This window comes from Ictalurus punctatus, chromosome 26, assembly GCF_001660625.3.
Source record: "Ictalurus punctatus breed USDA103 chromosome 26, Coco_2.0, whole genome shotgun sequence".
Classification (NCBI taxonomy): Eukaryota; Metazoa; Chordata; class Actinopteri; order Siluriformes; family Ictaluridae; genus Ictalurus; species Ictalurus punctatus.
In genome coordinates, this window is record NC_030441.2 from 6502304 (window position 1) to 6516158 (window position 13855).

General features: G+C 37.7%; 1 protein-coding gene across 6 annotated transcripts in view; it reads right to left on the reverse strand.

Annotated features, from left to right (window-relative positions):
- The window catches only part of dmd (dystrophin), a 241529-nt gene that overhangs the window by 134931 nt on the left and 92743 nt on the right, over positions 1-13855 (reverse strand). For all 6 annotated transcript variants that reach the window (XR_008393479.1, XM_053675989.1, XM_053675988.1 and 3 more), the window contains exons 45-52: positions 7601-7776; positions 7240-7387; positions 6972-7103; positions 6448-6585; positions 6181-6258; positions 5975-6056; positions 5643-5809; positions 3850-3967 (exon numbers count right to left, since the gene is read on the reverse strand). Coding sequence is in view for 5 of the 6 variants with exons in the window: in XM_053675989.1 (XP_053531964.1) it covers positions 3850-3967; positions 5643-5809; positions 5975-6056; positions 6181-6258; positions 6448-6585; positions 6972-7103; positions 7240-7387; positions 7601-7776 (1039 nt within the window). In the remaining variant the exon portion in view is untranslated. The remainder of the gene's footprint in view (positions 1-3849; positions 3968-5642; positions 5810-5974; positions 6057-6180; positions 6259-6447; positions 6586-6971; positions 7104-7239; positions 7388-7600; positions 7777-13855) is intronic.

A 13855-nucleotide genomic window follows, 5' to 3' on the forward strand; every position in this document is an offset into this window, starting at 1 on the left:
CCTCTCACCTGCGTGAACATGCCATAAGCCTGCAGCAGGGAGGCATGAGTACTAAAGATGTGGCCAGAGCACTAAAAAACTGCAATGTCTAATGTAAGATGCCTAAGACAGTGCTACAGGGAGACAGGAAGGACCATGTGTAATCATGTCTCCCCAGAAGTGATCGAGAACTTGCAAATGCCTTGGTGGAAGAGTGGAGTAACATCTCTCAGCCAGAACTGACAAATCTGGTGCAGTCCATGAGGATGAGATGCACTGTAGTACTGAAAGCAGCTGGTGGACACTAGATACTGACTGTTACTTTTAATATTGACACCCCCCCAAAAATTTTTTTTAGAATTTTGCTGGAGAGAAAAGCAGTTGAATGTGACAGGACGGTTCTTTTGTTGCTGAATTTATTTATATCTAGATGTGTTAAACAACTTCAAACATGGCACCTTTAGTGGTAGACCAGCCAAGTGTGAGGTGAGCAAAATTACAGGAAAATATAGTCTTAAAGTAAATAACACTTCATATTTGGTTGCATGTCTCTTGCTTGCAATAACTGCATCAAGCCCCCACTGCACCCACCAAACTGTTGCATTTTTCTTTTGTGTTGCTTTGCCAGATTTGTACTGTAGCTCCTTTCAGTTGTTGTTTGTTTTCTTCAGTCTTATCTTCAGGGGGTGAAATGCATGCTCAAAAGGGTTAAGGTCTGTGATTGACTTGACCAGTATAAAACCCCACTTTTGCTTTTTTGTCATTGTCTTGCTGCATGATGAAGTTGCTCCAAATTAGATTGGATGTAGTCTCTGTAAATTGGAAGAAAGACTGGCTCTGTGGACTTTTGAATTTATTCTTTTGCTACTATCATGAGTTACATCATCAATAAAGATCAGTGAGCTCATTCCAGAAGCAGCCATGCAAGCCCAAGACATGTCACTACCTTCACCATGCTTCACTCATAAACCTCTATGTTTTGGTATCATGAACAGATCCATTCGTTCTCCACACTTTGGCCTTTCCATCACTTTGGTATAAGTTAATCTTGGTTCCAGAACTTTTGCGACTCATTTCTGTATTTCTTTGCAAATTCAAATCTGACTTTCTGATTCTTACTGCTGATGAATGGTTTGCATCTTGTGGTATAGCCTCAATATTTCTGCACTTGAAGTCTCCTTCGAAAGGTGGATTGTAATACCTTCACCCCTGCCTTGTGTACGTTGCTGGTGGTCACTAACTGTTGTTTTTGGATTGTTCTTCAGAGTTCTCACAATGTGCACAGTACACCAGTGATTTCTTTCTTTTTCAGGACATTCTAAATTGTTGTATTGACTATGCACAATGTTTGTCCAATGCTGCTGATAGACTTTCCTTCTTTTCTCAGCTTCAAAATTGGCTATGGTTTCTCCCACAGACAGCTCTCTGGTATTCATGTTGGCTTTTCCTTTTTTAACAACAAATGCAGTCCTTACAGGTGAAATCTAGAGCTCAAACCAAGGGTAGACATTTAGAGCTCTTAATTCTTTAAACAATCGATTTAACAGGGCACAACCGGGCAGCAAGAAACACCTATCAGTCACATGTTCCAATATTTTTGATCACTTGAAAAAACTTGGTGGGCTCATGTAAAAGGTGCCGTGTTCAAAGTTTTTTTTTAAAACACATCTAGATGTAAATATGAGGAAATGAAAACTGAAATTCTGATCTATCGTCTCATATTCATCTTTTATCTCAAACCCAAATGTTGTCAGTGTATAGCAATAACAAAAGAATTGGCCTTGCTGTTCCAATGCTTTCAGAGGAGACTAGAACAAGGGGAACTGTATATTTTAGACTGCTATTGCAGTAAAACTATGTAAGGCCATTTGACATCAATATTATTATTTTTTTCCTCCTGCACAGAGGACATCAAAGAAGACCTCACTTTAATCAGATTATATATAAATTATGAATAGCAAATTATATATAAATTATGAATAGCACTTAAAGTGAGCTATAAGCAGATGAATGCTTGGACAGTTTAATTCCAATTCAATTCAATTTGATTTGTATAGCATGTTTAAGACTGGAAATTTTCACCAAGCAGCTTTATATAAATTTAGAATATAAATTTTAAATTCAGTTTTAATTTCAGTTTGATCCTGAGCTCAGATTACTGTCTGTGTGGAGTGCTTGTGTGGCAGTGGTCTAGATGCTATTGAAAAACCTTGTCTTGGGTAGTTCTAGTAGAGAAAACCCATGTGGGCATTAACTAGACGCAGCTGATTTGCATAATCTGAACGGAGACTTGACTTTAGTACAATTTACTTAAACACGTGTAAATGAACTTTGAATGCACCAAACTTTCCCTGCACAAATACTGACATCACTTTTAGACTTAGGGACATATACAGAGACCTACATCTGAAATGCCTTTCAATCACTGTATTATAAAGATATAAATGTATGTATGTTTAACCTCTTGCATCTTTGTGGATTTTGGACTGGCAATCAATGTAGTGTACACACTTGCATCCCAGTCTTCACATGAATTATACTACCACCATCAAGTTTAAATATAATGAGAGAGAATAGAAAATACATTTCCTGTAAGTTCTGTCAGCCAGCTAATTACAAACATCATTGAGCTGCACTGCATAGCCTCTGAGAGGAGCTGAGTTAGCTCGATATATAGCATCACTATAAAAATAGAGCCATAGAGTTTATATTTAGAAAATATCAGTGCTATCATAAAAGCCTTTTTTTTCTTTCATATTTAAGAGTGACAGCTTTGTTCTGTGCACATGACTTTACAGACTTCTGCAAGAAATCCCAAAAGTATCCATGCATGTTTTGACTTTAATTAATATTCCATCAAAGTAGTAATTAAAAAACACTGATTTGATCAAATGATGCCAAATTGTAGTTTGTTTGCTTATGTACTAGCACAAATTATTAAATGACAGGGATCTCAATCGGTGCTACTCTTTCTAAGGTTTAAAATGGCTTATGCTTTTCCCTGATTTTGTGGTCTGTGCACCCTGTGAGGATGCTGAATAGTGGGACTACTCTTCAAGTGCACTCTTAAGCAACTAAAGAAACCCTTAAATCAAAAAGATTTCCAAGAAAACCCTTTTTGGAAGCTACGGGCCCTTATTTTTTCAAATAGCCCTTCAGGAACCCTTGATCAACCCCCTTTTCTAAGCCTGCGTCTTTGAAGCAGTAGCGTAATTTTGTCTTGAAAATTTGTAGGGAAACAAGGGAAATTACCCTGAGCCTATATGGATCATTTTGAAAAGCAAACACTTTAAACCTATACATCAGTTAAATGTGTGGTCTAAATATGAACAGTTTGTACATGTATGTTTGCTAATGGTCACCCATCACATGCATATGTAAATGAATTCACAATTCCCACGCACTCGGTAGCCCTCCCCTGCCACATGACAACTACCAATTAGGGATGGTGAAGGCTAGCACATGTTTTCTTCAAGACATGGGAGGGCAGCCACCACATCCTTTCTAAATGCTGCTCATCATGTACATGATGACCATAACCAATGTTTTCTGAGACAGTGCAGAGAATTAAGCCATACTTAAATGGCTAATATATGGCTGAGATAACGTCTTTTGATGAGGAAATGCAAGAGAAACATTTCCTTTTAACCCACTGAAAGGCCAAAGATAAACCATAAAACATGTTTCGTGTTTATTCATTTATTCATTACTGATTGGTTTATATTTTGGGAAACAGAAGCAACTAAATTGCGGGAGTGAGTGGAACTGTCCTGTACCTACCCCTAACCTAAGGCGTTTATGGTTAGATTAGGGTTATTTTTTACAGGGATTTTAAACACAATAAAAGTGACTAAGTAAAATGATGCTTACTTTGATCTGTAATTGTAGCACGCATCTGAGAGTTGTTGGTTTTGTTTTTGAGGTTTTCAGCAGCAGTGATCTGTTTATTCAGCTGTGGGCATTTCTGATCCATGTCTTTCGTTGCTGACTGCAAGACAAAAAGAAGTTGTTACATAAAATCATTTAAGGTCTGTCAGGTGCTGTGGCTTAAATTATTTTTTGGCCCAAAAGAGCATTTAATGGACAGCTGTATTAAAAGAAACGCTCATTTCAAACTTATTGCAAAAATATCAAAAACAGCTACTTCAGATGGGCCTCCCAAATCTCGGAATTTTTCACAACATGAAAAGCAGTTACTGTTACCATCACAATAAGTGCATTATTTTCCTATAAGAGAACAAACATTTTCACAGCATGCAAACAAGTACTCTGTTTTTGCAGTGTCGATTAAATTTTCCACACATATTTGGTTTCTCCTCATTAGTTACCATCATGCTTGTTGAATAAATGTGGTGGCATATTTTCGTGTCTGTTATCTTGACTTTTGTTCCACTGAGTGAGAGTCAGAGGAACTAGTAGAGGTAGATGAACAGGGAAGTTTGTCTATTTTTATTGCTGAGCTCCTACACACTAGTGCAGCATATGTCAGGATATAGAAATAGTCTCACTTTTTCTTGCATGTACACTCAATTTAATTGTGGCTTGTTTAAACGCAACTCACACTGGTCACAAAGTAACATTTCAAAATAGTAGAATACAATATAGTTCAAATGATATTCATTAAATAAAATACATAAAAATTAATATTATAAAATCAATTCACTAAACAAAAGAGGAGATTAGGAGTTTCTTACACAATCTCATGTGTAAATCACGTGAACCCTACTGTAGCTTGGGAACCCTTGTATTACATCATCTTCCTACAGTACAAATCAACTGATAAAAAATGAGTTTATTGCTAGCAGTGAGGGAAAAAATTTTTTATAGACAAGGATATGGTCATGTGCTGTTTACATGACCACTCAAATAATCTGGTAAACATTGGATTATTAGGGTGCATTTAAACACATTAAATGATACTGGCTGTGAGCCAGGCATTCACAATCTCTTTACTCAGTTGCAACAATTGGTTGAACAAATCCGGTCATTTTTTTAGCCCCTAAACTAAAATAGAAGTTACACGAGATCACACTGACAAAATAATGCTAAGCCATGTCAAATCATATCTTGTATGTCATTTCATATGTTTTAGAACTCTAAATTTATTTTGATGTTGTGCTACACTTGCTCTATAAAATCACTTGAGTATGGTATGGATTATAATAGGAAGATTGTTGCTATTGGCTAATTGGACTAATTAGACCAGTCGGGCTATTTAAAGAGTGTTGCCATCAATTAGGCTACACTAAATGGTAATATGATGAAGCACTTGCACTTATGATTATGGTTTGTAGAATTTTTTTCTTGTACTGATGATGGCCTATCTGACTCATGTCAGCAGGTTCGACTGGGTTTATACAAACATTATACAAAGTCAAAATCAAATGATCAGTTTAACCAAATATATCATTATTTTTGTTTTGTATTATTTTTGTTTGTTTATAAGTTTTAACCTGAATATGCAAGACTGCAATTATCGGACAGTGAATACATTTTGAAACAAACAATAGACGATTGTACAGTAAACAATCCAGATCACTGAAGTTGAAGTAGCACTGGATATTTAAGAAAAGTTGTTTTATACAATATGATGACATTTTCATATACCAACATTGTAACTGCACAAAAGTATATAGAAACAAAGCATCATTTACTACACTAACCTTGAGTTTCACAATAAGGTCACTGATTTCACTGAGATCTCCTACTCTCACCCGCTGTGTTATAATCATGTGATCGAGTAGAGAGAGCCAGTCATTGAGTTCAGTACTTGAATTATTGAATGTATCCATTGTTGAAACATCTGGGGCACTGCTTGTCAAGTATTCAGCTAAAGGATGAACAAATTAAGAAAATAATAAATATAACAGCCAAGATATAACATTGAGATATGAGTAAACTGTTATGACTATAACGTCAGTCATAACACTTAATACTGTGTGCATGACTAGAAGGGTATGATGGCTGTTATTTTCTGACATTTTTGAAACCTTACTTGTAACTTGACATTTGTCTTTCCATTCCTTAAGCAGCACTTGAATGGTTATCCAGTCTGCACTGAGAGTATCAAACTGGCCCTGAAAAATGGTACACCAAAATGTGTCATTTATTATTACTTTGTTTTTGATTGATTTGTTTTTTTCTTGTATTAGAAAAATTGCCATCATTCATATTTGAAAATGTATACTGAAAATAATTAACCCTTTCAGGTTGATATAGTGGTCTCGCTTTGGCCAAAACTGTTTCTATTTCTGGCTTCTTTGACAGGATATCATCAGTCTACAGAAAAACAGAAAACAACCGTGAATAAACACCAAACCTATTCACTGTAATGCATTACCTGGACATACACAAGTTAAATCATATTACAATTATTTACACTGGGTACATAAATATAACATTCATGTGCCTGTAGATGTTTTTGGTTGTTTTGTTTCCTATACTGTATGTCATTAAATATGAAAATACCTTGTGTTGAATTGCTTCAGGTGACTGTTCAAGTAGGTTCTTAGTTGAAGAAGCCCAGCTGGAGAGCTTGTAGTACAGATTCAAATCTCTTAAGTAATTCTCTATCTGTTGCTGCTTCTCAGGAAGATTAGATGACACCTTTGACATTAGCAGGAAGACAAGGAAATATTACCAGAATGACTATAAAATATTTTCTCACCAAGTGTAAGTGATAATGCTATAAATATCAGTCCTACAACAACAACTGTACATTTTTAGTGATGTACTGCTGGTCACATACACATTCTGATTTGTCTTCTGTAGACACTATGAAGAGACAACAAACCATCACCTCATTCTAAACATTGTGTCAACAGTTTATGGTTGTTCCTGTTCATAAGATATTCCAGACATACTCAATAGACTATCAACTTTTATACATTTTTATACTTTATATGGATGGTCCACTTCATGGTTAATAAAGGTGTTAACAGAAGTTGGTTATACAGTATAAAGGTTATACAGTATACAGTTGTTAAGATTACCTTGGCCCATCGCATGTTAATAATCTTGAAACTGTTTGCCAAAGTCTTGTTTTTATCAGCAGACAGGGATGAAGCTTTTGTTTTCATTTTGTGTATTTTTTTCATTCGGTTTGGTAATTCTGTTACTTGAGCCTAAAGGTGTCAGAAACACAGCAAAAGCACAGTGAAAACCTCTTATTTTCACACATTTTCAGACAAATTGGCCAGGTTTTCTGTTTGTTTCTGTATACTTACTAAATAATGCTTTAGAATTTGAAAAGGGCTCTACCTGTACTTTTTCTAATGCAGTGTTGAGCTGTTCCCTATGGTCTGGTTCTACCGGTAGGGCAGCAACACACTCTGCTTTATCTAGCCAAGACTGGAACTCCCCCATATCTTCATGAAGCTCAGCAAGTATAATATTTTCTCCTGTAGATCTATACAATTTCAAACAGAGCAAGGAAGCAAACAGTGAATGTGTGCATTACAACTTTTTCAACTAATGGGGTTGTTCCTAACAAAAATGATGTTCTTGAATGTGTACATTAAGTTGTAGTTAATCAGTCTCACTGTTTTGAATGCAATGTGACCAGTAATAAGCTATCAAAATACAGCAAAAATTTTGAGAAACAAGAAATAATAATACTTGCCTTCTCTTTATTTCAGACAGCTTATTGAACACTGTAGTCCAGCGGGTATTGATGACATCTAGTTGATTTTTAATCTGTTCCTCATTATCCTTCCTGCCCTGCAAAGCCAGGTCCTCACCTAGAGCGTTAAGCCGTTTCACTGCTGCCTCTTGATTTTCCAAATCTTCCTGTAGTTTCTGTGTGTAATATATCAAATGCAGTTAAATACAATTGGAAAACAAAGTTTACTACATTGTGTCTGGTCATTGCCCTTGATATCTGTCTTCCTCAAGGAATTTGGATTGTACTGTACATAATCAGATTTTTACATGACAAGACACCTGAGACCTGCTCTGATAGATTGCTACCAAGTAGTATGACGGTGCAATGATCCCATGCCTTAGGATCAATAGGACTAGATTTAATGTTACACTTACAGAAATGTTTGTTATGTTGGTTAGGATAAAAAAAAATTGGGAAAAGATCTGGATCTGCTTGCTTGCTTGCTTGATGGAATCTGCAAAAAGGCTTCTGAAATGGTGTGCTGGTTCCCTTGTTTAAATAGGCCAAGGTCATTACTGCTACAACACTTACCAGTGAACAAAGAGAAACAATAAACTAGAACTAGGTTAAATCTAGTAAACTGGAAAACAAAATCTAGACAAACAGGAAGTAGGAACTAGAAACAGAGAACAGAGCTCCAGTTAAAATATAGACATAAAGACTTTGTAAGGGACATGAACAAATTAAAATTAGACCAAGTTATACAAACGACGCTATCATTAAGCACCATTTACTTACTAATGAAACATATGACAAACCTTCATGTCAGGGTAATTTTGAAGCTTTGTTTAGCTCAAGAAATTCTATTGGACAAACCTAGTGATTTCATACTGTAGCTTCATTCTGCCAGCTGAAACAATGTTGTGTAGGTCCCCTTGTGCCACCAAAACAACTCTGACCCATCGAGTCATGGAGTCCATAAGACCTCTGAAAGTTTGCTGTGGTATCTGACGCCTAGACTTTACCTGCAGATCCTTTACGTCCTGTAAGCTGCTAAGTGGGGTCTCCATGGATCGGACATGTTTGTCCAGCACATCCCACAGATGCTCAATCTGGTTGAGATCTGGGGAATTTGGAGGCCAAGTCAACACCTTGAACTCTTTGTCATGGTTCTCAAACCATTCCTGAACAACTTTTGCAGTATGACGGGGCACATTATTCTACTGAAAAAGGCCATTGCCATTAGGGAATACCGTTGCCATGAAAGGGTGTCCTTGGTCTGCAACAATGTTTAGATAGATGGGACATTTCAAAGGAACATTCACTCGAATTCCAGGACCCAAGGTTTCCCAGCAGAACAGAACACAGCAACAGAGCATTACACAACCTCTGCCATACAAATGATGAAAAAGAAAAACATTATTCATCATACCAGGCCACCTTCTTCTATTGCTCCATTCTCCAGTTCTGATGCTCATTATGCATGGGGACTTTGACCGGTCTGCATCGATGTAGCCCTATACACAGCAAACTGCGACACACTGTGTGTTCTGACACCTTTCGATCATAGCCAGCATTAACTTTCTCAGCAATTTGTGCTACAGTAGCTCTTCTGTGGGATTACACCAGACAGGCTAGCCGTCGCACTCCACATACATTAATGAGCCTTGGGCGACCATGAGCCTGTTGCTGGTTGTCCTTTCTTGGACCACTTTTGGTAGGTATTAACCACTACATACCAGGAATATCCCACAAGACCTGCTGTTTTGGAGACTCTCTGACCCAGTCGTCTAGCTATCACAATTTGGCCCTTGTCAAAGTCGCACAGATCCTTACGCTTGCCCATTTTTTCTGGTTCCAACACATCGACTTTGAGAACTGACTGTTCACTTGCTGTCTAATATATCCCACCCCTTGACAGGTGCCATTGTAACAAGATAATTAATGTTATTCATGTTAAAACTGGAGCCTATCCCAGGGAACGTCGGGCACAAGGCAGGGTACATCAATCCATCGCCGGGTACAATCACATACACACTACGGACACTTTGGAAACGCCAATCCACCTACCATGTATGTTTTTGGACTGGGGGAGGTGTTTGGACTGACCCTGGAGGTGTGAGGCAAATGTGCTAACCACTAAGCCACCGTGCACTAATCAGATTACTAATTACTTTACTTTCAAGTTACTTTCAAAACCTATCAAGCCTACAAAAATACACTACAGTACAAAGTGAAACTCATGGTTCTTTCAGTAATTTTAGCACGTCAGTGTATGCCATGATCAGAAAAAGTTGGATTTATCATTAAACTTTGTTGTCACTGTTTGTAGGACTACCAGACCGAGAAAATATAAAACTTTTCTAACTAGTCTAATTTGGTGTCACTAGCCAAGGAGAGGCACAGCTAAGCTATGGGTTTAGCTGCTACAGTGCCATATAAAGTACATTATCTTTCCTTATGTTCTGCTCATATCATGTTCACGTAAACTGGAACTCATATAGACATTTACACACCTTGTTTTCCTGCTCAGCATCACAGGATGTTAGTGTTTGAATTTCAATCTCTTTACTTATACAAAAAAACACTGTATATCCATTTTTCCTCACACTGACTGCGTGAGCTAGCATTTGGCAGAACTGTCAGAGAGCTGTCAGACAATAATACACGTGTGTTTCCAAGTATTTTCCTGTAAAACGTGTCTGATTGGTCTCGCCTCCGTTCACAGAAGATATAAAATTACAACATCAACGTCTTCTTTTACTGACGTTCAGTTACGCGGTCCTGAAGAAAGATGAGGGCATCGGCGCTGTTGTGCTACATGTGGGGGTGAACGACATCAGGCTGCAGCAGACGGAAGTCCTGAAGAGGGACCTCAGCACCCTGATCGAGACGGTACGATGCAGTGAATTTGCAGATTTTTATCTCAAACCTGGTTGTTTCTCTAGATAAAGCATTAATCGTTGGTGGTTTTAATATTCATTTTGATAACCCGGAAGACCCTCTGAGCACAGCGGTTGTGTCCATTTTAGATTCAGTAGGGGTTAATCAGAATGTTATAGGACCCACTCATAATGGTGGTCACACTCTTGACCTGATACTAACATATGGATTAAATATAGAAAATATAGTCACATTTCACATCTCAGATCATTATCTCATCTCATTTAAATTGCGTGTTGATCATAGTATATGCACCTTGCCACGCTACCGCATCAAATGTACATTCACGTCAGCTACTGCACAGAGTTTTATCAATAACCTCCCTGAGACATCACTTAGATTTGGATCACCGTCTGATCCCAGGGAACTCGGTCAGGCGACTGAATGCTTAGAGTCAACACTCCACTACACGATAGATAGATTGGCTCCGCTCAAAAGAAAATTAATTAGAGAGAAAAAGCTAGCACCCTGGTATAATGATGAAACGCGTACCTTAAAACAGACCACTCGACAATTAGAACGTAAATGGCGTCAAACCAAACTGGTAGTATTTCAAACAGCATGGAAGGAGAGCCTCCTGAAATATAGAAAATCTCTTAGCAATGGTAGAAAAGTCTACAGTGAGGGAAAGAAGTATTTGATCCCCTGCTGATTTTGTACGTTTGCCCACTGACAAAGAAATGATCAGTCTATAATTTTAATGGTAGATTTATTTGAACAGTGAGAGACCGAATAACAACAAAAAAATCCAGAAAAACGCATGTCAAAAATGTTATAAATTGATTTGCATTTTAATGAGGGAAATAAGTATTTGACCCCTCTGCAAAACATGACTAAAATATTAGATGTGAAATTCAGGCTATTAAATTAAAACAATATTATAACTAACCTTATAGATGATAATATAACAATATCAGAACAATGTTTAGAATGTTTTACTCCCCTTAGATAGACCGAACTAGCTACATTAATCTCTTCAGCGAAATCATCAACTTGCATACTAGATCCTGTGCCTGCATGTTTCTTTAAACAGATTTGTCCTGGAGTAATTGAACCACTTTTAAATATAATCAATTCTTACCTTAGCACTGGCTATGTAACAAAATCATTTAAATTAGCAGTCATTAAACCCTTGATTAAAAAAACCTGACCTTAACCCCTCTCAACTGTCCAGCTATAGACCTATATCAAATCTCCCCTTCATCTCTAAGATATTAGAAAAGGTTGTAGCAAAGCAGCTGTGCTCGTACTTACATAGGAATAACATTCATGAAATGTATCAGTCAGGATTTATTCCTCATCATAGCACAGAGACAGCGTTAGTTAAAGTAGTAAATGACCTACTGCTGGCCTCTGATCAGGGTTGTGTCTCGCTGCTTGTGTTACTTGACCTTAGTGCAGCTTTTGATACTATAGATCACACTATTCTCCTTGATAGATTAGAAAATGTTGTTGGCATTAAGGGAACGGTCCTCTCCTGGCTCAGGTCTTATTTGACCGATAGTTATTAGTTCGAATGGCGACTTCTCCACGCATACCGAGGTTAAATTTGGAGTTGCACAAGGTTCTGTTTTAGGCCCACTGCTTTTTACTCTATATATGCTACCTCTAGGCTAAATTATTCGTGAACATGGAATTAGCTTCCACTGTTATGCTGATGATACACTGCTGTATGTTTCAGCGAAGCCAGAGGACAGACAGCAGCTTAGTAAAGTTGTGGAATGTGTAAAGGACATTAAACATTTAACTTCCTTTTACTTAATTCTGATACGACAGAAGTACTTATACTAGGACCACGTGCAGCTAGAAGTAAACTTTCTGATCACATGGTTACTCTGGATGGATTTTCTGTTTCGTCATATGCAGCAGTAAAAGACCTTGGAGTGATTATTGACTCCAGCCTATCATTTGATGCTCATGTAGATAATATTACTAGGATAGCCTTCTTTCATCTCAGAATTATTGCTAAGATAAGAAATATATTGTCACTACATGATGCAGAAATATTAGTTCATGCTTTCGTCACATCTAGACTAGATTACTGTAATGCCATACTGTCTGGATGTTCCAGTAGGAGCATAAACAAACTCCAGTTAGTCCAGAATGCAGCTGCTAGAGTCCTAACTAGAAGCAGAAGATACGACCACATCACCCCGATCTTATCCACACTGCACTGGCTCCCAGTAAAATTTCCCATTGATTATAAAATACTACTACTGACTTATAAAGAATTAAACGGTCTCGCGCCACAGTATCTAAACGAACATTTGGTTTTCTATGATCCGCCACGCCTACTTAGATCAAAAGGTACAGGCTATTTGTTGGTACCTCGAATAGTGAAGGCTACAGCAGGGGGAAGAGCTTTCTCTTACAAAGCCCCACAGTTATGGAACAGCCTTCCAATTAGTGTACGGGACCCAGACAGTCTCAGTGTTTAAGTCTAGGCTTAAAATGTATTTGTTTACTCAAGCTTACCATGAATAGACTTTTTTTTACGCAAAGTACATAGTCTTATCCATTTCGGGGTAGTAAGCATACATAATAATCTCTCCCTCTCTTTACCTCTCTCTCCCTCTCTCCTTCTGTCGAGCCACACATGATTTTATGGAGATACCAGTGATCCTGACCCTTTCTGGACTCCGGACCTGCCTGATCCATCCGGATGCCCTACCTCTAGATGGAGCTCTCATCATCTGGAGGCTACATCCTGGAGATTGCTTAGGATGGTACCACATAAAGTACCATGAAATGATGAAGAGGGGTGCGGCATGGGTTCTTTTGGGCTGGCTGAAGGCAAGGCGTGCTGCTGCTGCTGCAAAAACAAGCCTAATAGTATCTACTGAATATTAAATGAACAATTACTAAACAAATTATAAATACACACATAGTCCTCACATAGCTTGGCATTACTGGGGCTGCAAAAAGAATAGTCAGTAATACATATTACTGAGTTCCTTTTAGATTTGGACAAACTGCACAGTCGGCACTCTATTATTGATTAATGTTATTGATTAATGTTATATACTAATTAGCAGTTATTTTCTCATGATATAGCCTTGAAATTAGCAGTACAAATGTGCAGCTTGAGTGGTACATGACTTCTGTGTCTTCTAAACTTTAGCCTGATGTTTTACCAAATGTCATCATAAAGAGTAACTGTACAGGGCTTGTACTGTCAGGGTTAAGTGTTTAGTTTTCTTTATGCTGTATGCGAAGAGCTCTGCTAGCCAGTGGTGGAGGCTGAAAGTGAAAAGACACAAGCATGGAAACATTTTGCCATCAAACAAGGTGCACTGCAAAAAAAGCTCCCTGAATTTACTAAATTAAAAT